The 7405-nt window shown below is 51.2% G+C and overlaps 2 protein-coding genes across 2 annotated transcripts; both read left to right on the forward strand.

Moving 5' to 3' along the window:
• Positions 1-763: 763 nt before the first annotated feature.
• Positions 764-2246, forward strand: MIND_00580400 (WD-REPEATS-REGION domain-containing protein; the record flags this gene model as incomplete). The annotated part of the gene is made up of 7 exons (XM_037362564.1): positions 764-967; positions 1024-1096; positions 1143-1546; positions 1595-1876; positions 1917-1974; positions 2026-2098; positions 2159-2246. The coding sequence occupies exons 1-7, from the start codon at positions 779-781 to the stop codon at positions 2244-2246; spliced, it is 1167 nt and encodes a 388-aa protein (XP_037220485.1). The 5' UTR covers positions 764-778.
• Positions 2247-3329: 1083 nt separating this feature from the next.
• On the forward strand, positions 3330-4731 carry MIND_00580500 (uncharacterized protein; the record flags this gene model as incomplete). The annotated part of the gene is made up of 4 exons (XM_037362565.1): positions 3330-3468; positions 3517-3581; positions 3631-4009; positions 4058-4731. 4 exons carry the CDS (start codon positions 3330-3332, stop codon positions 4729-4731), a joined length of 1257 nt encoding a protein of 418 aa, XP_037220486.1.
• Positions 4732-7405: the final 2674 nt, after the last annotated feature.

Below are 7405 nucleotides of genomic sequence, written 5' to 3' on the forward strand. Positions count from 1 at the left end.
ACTTCATGATAGTAAATTTTTCAGAGCTTGGGAACACTTTCCCATGATATACTGATATTTCACCAGTCTCGATAATCTTGACCTTGCCACTTCTTTTCTGGACTTTTTTTGCCAAAGAAATGGTTGCTATTTTGGGGCCATGACTGATATGGCCCCATTTAACTATTTCAAACTCTAAACATCATAATAATGTTTCAGTTGTCTAAATCATCTGTGTGTATGAAATTCACCATCTTCAAACTCAGTATCCACTAGAGCTGTGGGAGGTTGGAACACCTGAGGATTATAGTTTCCCATGACTTGAATATATGTTCCTCGAGACACATGCTGCTGGGAATGCAGTTTGCAACCCGTCCACACCGAGGCCGCTAACTCAGTTCCGCAATCCCTATGAGATGCGACGCTCTTCCGTTTCAAACTGAGGCCGTATGGGCTTTGTCATTCTCCAGACTACGATATTCACCACACCACAAAGCGACAGTAGTATATCGAGGCCCGACTGACAAGGGATGGGAGGCGGGAACTACCCATGCATATAGCAAGACCGTCGTTGAAAGCATGGAATTTTGACCACACCTTTGTGTTATGACTGCCGGAAAACTCGACGCTCACTATGGTCAACCTCAATCCATTCACAGGTTCTACGACGACGACTGTTGATTGAGAAGAATTTGATTTGCTGAGAGAAGGCCTTTCTCCCTCAGGGCGGGCGTTGAGCAGCCAGAAGAGAAAAAATCGTGATCGTGACGTGTCACGCCACTCCTCACGAAAAACGACCATGTCGAAACGACCTGCCTCGCCACCGCCAGGCGGCGCGCTTGTAAAGCGCGCGCGGGCGACGCCGCCGCCGCCGGGCACCCAGATTGCCATCTCGTCAGCGGGGGACAAGAACAAGGGGCTGATTCGGAGCGTGCAAAGGACGAGCGGGCTGGAGGCGCCCATTATCAGTCTCGCGGGGGCGCATAGGGTGCGTTGTGTCTGTTTGCTTGTGTGTTGGTGGGAGTGGCTAACGCGGGGCGATAGGGCGAGATACTGAGCTGCCGGTTTGACCCTACTGGGCAGAATATCGCTGCGTGCTCGACGGACCGGGGTGTTTGTGCGTGTCCATGCTTTCTCCCTCGCTGGATGTTGACCTGTCGCAGCCCTCTGGAGGACATACCCCCCGAACAACAACTACGGGCTCCTTTCCTCCCTCGCAAAGGCGCCTATCCTGGACCTGCAGTGGTCGCTTTGCGCTCCCCACCTATACACCGTTGCCGCCGACCACACGCTCATCACGACGGACGTCACCACTGGCAAGCGCGTACGCAAAATCCGTGCCCACCGCGAGATAGTCAACTCGGTCGACCGCACGATGGCCGGGGGAAGTGGAACTGAGCTGGTCGCCACTGGCGGAGACGACGGCGTTGTAAGGGTGTGGGATGGCGGCGAGGACGGCGGGAAGGACCCTGTAACGGAGTTTGAGGTCGGGTGTCCTGTAACAGCGGTCTGCTGGAGCGCAGACGGTGCGAGTGTCTATGCTGCCGCGCTCGACAATGAGATCCACGTGTGTCCACTGCTTTTTTCTTTCACTTCTTTTTTCTTATGTCACTAGATCTACGACCTCCGCAAGTCAGCGCAGATCTCCACTTTGACGGGCCACACCGACACGCCCACTTCGCTCGCGCTGTCGCCCAACGGGTCTTTCCTCCTCAGCCCCTCGTTCTCCTCCCAGACCATCATCCACGATGTCCGGCCCTTTGCAGCCAACCCCACTCGCATTCACCGCGTCTTGACTGGCTCCCCTGCTGGCTTTGAGCACACACTCCTCCGTGCGGCCTGGAGCAAAAATGATGATGGGGCCCGTGTCGCGGTCGGCGGGGCGGACCGCATGGTGGTGTGTATGGGAGGTCGAGAGCTCGCGCGTCATATACAAGCTGCCCGGGCATAAAGGAACTGTGACTGCGGTGGACTTCCATCCCAAGGAGCCTATTAGTGAGTGTATCGTCATATTCCCGCGTCACTGAAGGAGCTAAACATGGATAGTCTTAACGGGGAGCAAGGACGGCACGATGTTGCTGGGTGAGCTCGACCCATCCGCAGGCCTGGGAGTCTCGGTGTAGGTGGTAGGTGCGGGCTTTTCGCTGTAGTTTTGAGCAGGGTGTTGACGTAGCAACAGAAGTCACTCTTTGTATGGTTTTGATAGCGTAAAAAATGAGCGAGCCGCTCCTGCACTTGACGAAGAGCACGACTCCCTCGACATCTGACTGTTGCTGCCCTAAATACCGCCGATAATACAGCGCCAATCTCAGCAAATCCCGAAACTGCGAGCTGATAAGGGAATACGAAGAGTCTCAGCAAATTCCGGCCCGAGATGGGAGAACGGGACATGCGGGGTCTGGTTTGTGCGACAGGCAGCCTGGGTATTCCGTCTCGAGGGGATCATGGTCCATGGAATATTGAAGGGGTCGGACCGGGCATCCGGTGAGTATTCAGGACCGTTGAAGACAAGCTTGGCTGAGCTGTCGCTATAATTATACGAGATTGGCTGGGTCTGCGGCCAAGGCTTGGTGGGTCCACTGCCACTGCAAAGCCCGCGACTCAAAATGGTACCAGTGCTTGGCCGATACGGTATACCAGTGGGACTGGTACCTCTGCGCTGGTCTTCTGCATATGATCGATGTCGCGGGTATCGGCAAGGCCACGAACGAGACCCAGGCGAGCGGGGAAGGGTACCGCTGTGCTGTGCCTGCGGCGGTGGTGGCGCCCGGATCGACGTCGCGTCCACAGTCGTGGGTCCGGCGACGATCACAATCAGTCGTCGCTGATGACATCAACCTGCACAATGAATCCTTGGCCCGTCTCCCCAAAATTATCACTGGCTTGGCGCGGTGGTAGCACGATGCTGCTGTTGGGCGTGATATAGGTAGCGATGGCGCGCGGGTTCGACGTCAGGCGCCCACCGCGTCGTCTGGATACTGCCGCCCGGTCGCTGCGCTTGGCGGCCGTTGTGTGAGTGGCTGTCTGTGATTAGACGAGGCAATATCTGTCCTGGTATGGATTTCGCTGTCCAGTTTCTGATTCGTGCTGCCTTCTGCGCTGCTTTTTTTCAGGTGCGCGTGCCTGCCCCGGCCGGTAACGCGGTTTGTTTTCTGTATAAAACGCATGGGTTCGCAGTGGGGATGCGGTTTCCACGCTCCGTTCGCCCGGTCCCCGCCCCCACCCCCTTCGTTCTTCGCTAGCCCCGGCGGCAGGCAGGCCTTCCTCCTTCCTTGTTTATCCTCCTACTTCGCCCGCGCTAGCGCGATACCACCGATTTCATACCCCCACTAACACTCATACCTCTCGCTATGCTCTACAGCACGCTCGCGCTGACGCTCGCCGCGACACTGGTCGCCGCTGCCCCCGCCGCGCAGCAGAATCCGATATGTAAGGGCACGGATAAGAACCGGCCGGGCCTCACGGCCAAGGGCCCTGGGGGACTCTACTGTGCGTGGTTTTGTTTTGCTGGAAGGCAACATGATTGAAGTAGTGCAGGGATGTCCAATGAGCCGAATGGCAACTTTGTGTTCACCGCCAACATCGATGCGGATGGCAATGTGGTGCGTTCTTTCCGCTAGCTAACACCGCCCGAATTAAAGCAGCTCATAGCTATTCGGCGATGCGGTCTACGCGGGCGGCAACGGCGGGCACATGGGGCCTGATGTCAGCAAGCCGAACGGGCTGGCGTCGCAGGGCTCGATTAAGGTCATCGCGGACAAGCTCGTCGCAGTCAACGCCGGCTCGGACACCGCGAGCATCTTCCAGATCGACTTCCAGAACCCGGCCTTCATCCGCATGATCGGGCAGCCCATCAGCACGAGCGGCAACTTCCCCGTCAGCGCGACGATTAGCAATACCAACGGGAACGTGTGCATCCTCAATGCGGGGCAGAACAATGGCGTGAGCTGCTACACCGTCAGCCTGCGCAAGGGCCTCGTGCCCATCCCCAACAGCGTGCGCTCGCTCAACTTGAAGCTGACCACGCCACGTATGTTTCGTCTTCTTTTCGGTTTCACGATGTTGACTTGGTTGACAGCGGCGAACCCGGACAACACGCCGTCGCAGATCCTGTTCTCGGACGACAGCAAACGGCTGTTCGTCTCCGTCAAGGGCAGCAAAGACGCGCCGGGCTTCCTCGCCGCGTGGGACGTCGCCGACGACGGCTCGCTCTCCGCCGACTTTGTCAAGAACGTCCCCGACGGCGGTGCCAACCCCGCCTCGCTCACCGCCATCCGCGGCGCCGACGCGCTCATGAACACCGACATCGGCAAGGGCATCAACATCTTCGACTTTGGCAAGAACGGCACCACGAAAGCGGAGAAGGCACAGGACCTGGTCATCAACGACTCGATCCACACCGCGTGGGGCGAGTTCTCGGACCAGACAAGAAACTACTACATCAGCGACAGCGACACGGCGGTGTACACGGAGCTGAGCATCGACCCGAAGACGCTCGAGGTCAAGGGCGTGAAGCAGTACCCGCAGGAGAAGGGCTCGTTCCCGATCGACCAGGAGGTCGCGCTGCTTGACGGCAAGGACACGTCCTACCTGCTCTCGCCGGGCAACATGAAGATCCAGATCCTCGCGCTCAACGCGCCCGGCCAGGCGAAACAGCTCGCGTCGTTCGACATTGCCAAGGCCGCGAAGAACATCGGCGCGACGATCAATGCCGCGAACATCCAGGGCATCCAGGCGTTCTTCACAGGCTGAGGGTGTTCTCTTTTTTTGTCTTGGGCTTTCTTTGTACTAGTACACTGGGAAAATACATACATGTTATCGTATGCTTTTTTAAGACTTCGAGCATCGTCGATCGAGGACCGTTGCTCAGGTTTTGCAAGAAAAAGAATTTTTCTAAGTACCTGTCAGCCAAACCAGTATAGTATTGGTAGCTCTGGTAGCACTAGTAGTGATAGGTGTGTTGCCCTGCTATTAACAACTTGAGCAACCACACTCACAGGATGTTTGTTCTCGTACAGTGAAACATTCGAAGCAAATTCGAAGTTCCAAACACTTGAATATGGAAGACATACTGTAAAAAAAGATTAGAGACAACTTAGGTAAAATACAACAAAAAATATGGTACAACTTCATATTGACTACAACTACATGTTTGTCAAATACAACTTTAGCAATAACATATACAACTTGTCTGAGTATAACTTTCCAACATGAGACAACTCTTTTGAGAGCATGTACAACTTTAGGGGATGCAACTTTCTTGGAAGCATGTACAACTTTCAGAATCACAACTTTTCCAGAAACAACTTTTCATTTAGCCAAAGACAACTACAACTTCTAATAAGACATCTATGGCCCTAATTCAGGTACAACTTTTTCCTGGGTGAGGCAATTTGAGTCTGGCTGTGACAAGTCCAACTTGGGCAAAGACAACCTGTCATTGCATACAACTTTCCAAAGCACAACTTGTTCTGAGTACAACTTTTTTTGGGGTACAGATAGCCAATTGGACAACTTTTTTTTAGTACACCTTTAATTCTGTATACTGCTTATTTGGATGCAACTTGGACCTTTTTGGCCAGCCATCACTGATATTATCAGATATCATCAGTGGATCAGAGAAACATATTAAATATGCTTCACTCTACCTATGTTGGCTAGCAAGTTTACATTGTGATGGAGTCCTATAATACAACCATGCCATGATTGCCGTTGATGGCCGCTGATGGCAAGTGATGGAAGAACGGAAGTTGTACCTTGCCCGAAAAAAGTTATATCTAGGCCAACAAAAGTTGTACCAGAGGCCTTGACAACATGTATCTTGGAAAGTTGTGATTTACAAAGTTGTTGCATTCTAAGTTGAAGTAGCTCTTAAAAAAAGTTGTACCCCAGAGAGAAAGTTGTACTTGGAAAAGTTGTACTCAAAATGAAAAACCAAGTTGTATCTAAGAAAGTTGAAGATGTTGCTGGAAAAGTTGTCTGCTCATTATAAGTTGTCAATAGTCAGAAAAGTTGGACTTGGTGAAATTGAACATGTCTCCAGAAAAGTTGTCATCAAGTATAAACATGTCACCAGCCAGAGTAAAACATGTCACCAGAAAAGCTGTCTTTGGGGTTGACTTGTATATGTCCACAGGGTGAAAAGTTGTATCTAATTTTCAAAGTTGTATGTGAAAATTGTAAAAAAGGCAAGTTGTATCTCCAAAAAGTTGTATTCATTTCAAAACATGTATGAAATACTTTTTTTACAGTATGTCCCCCATACTTGAACACTGGACTCCTTAACGATTAAACCTCGGCGCACCACTTATAAGTTACTACAGTATATTGCTTGTATACATGGCCATACTAGTGAATAGCACTGGGAGTGTGCATCTCATCCTTATCGCTTGATCTCACTGTCAGGGGGCTCAAGATTCTTATCAGGCACATGGGGTAGGAGGGGGGGTCTAGTGATTCAGTGGCTTTGGCCTTGCATCCATACAGGCCAGGCCAAAAGGTGTGGCTTTAGCCTGGCCTGAGCTTGGCTTTGGCCTGGGCTATGGCTTTCCATCACACATTAATCCAAGTTATGATAGGTAAAAATGGATAAAATATATGAGTAATGACTCTTAAAAAGTTGGTACTGAATAGCTAGCATATATAAGAGTGCTTAAAGTGCAATCTAAGGTGGAAAAGCCCTGATAAATAGACTCAAAAAGGAAATGTGACTGCAGATCACCACTCAAATGATCATGTGATCAAAGCCATTGGCTTTGGCCTAGCTTTTGCTGGTTCAAGGTCAAGCCAGGCCAAAAGCCACCCCAGGCCATGACTTTTGGCCCTGGCTTGGCTTTGGTACCAAAGCCAAAAAGCCATGGCTTTTTAGCCTGAAGCCAAAGCCAGTGAATCACTAGGGGGGTCCCTGGGGGTAAAAAAAAAAACTGTTTTGTATATGAAAGATTTGAGCCTTTTATGGGTGTAAAGACACTGAAAATATAGTGTCTACACTCTAATTTCTATAATTCACAACCCCTATACTTATATATATATATACTTTCAGGTCTATGAGCTTGGATAGCTCACCCTCTCATAGGCCCATCATCAGGTAATTCATGGGAGGTGAACATATTAAAGAGTTGATATGGCCTGCCATGTGTGTTTGAAGGTTCCAGGTATATATATCTATACAGACCTACACATACATATGCATAGAATTTTTATGCCACATTGTGATCACATCAATGGTCACATGATGCTAATTGTGGGAACATATTACCCTATATGGCAGGAGGGGGAGGGGGGGCCCCTGGAGGGTCGGAAAAAAACTTTCCAGCCCTATATCCATGATTCGAAAGTTGAACCCCCCTTGCTCACTGTCATAGAATTTTCTCGTTACACCAATCTGTCAATCTCCTTGATGTATGGCCCTCAGTATTCTTGGATT

The sequence above is a fragment of the Mycena indigotica genome, assembly GCF_014461135.1.
Source record: "Mycena indigotica strain 171206Taipei chromosome Unknown Mind.scaff0005, whole genome shotgun sequence".
In the NCBI taxonomy this organism is placed as follows: domain Eukaryota; kingdom Fungi; phylum Basidiomycota; class Agaricomycetes; order Agaricales; family Mycenaceae; genus Mycena; species Mycena indigotica.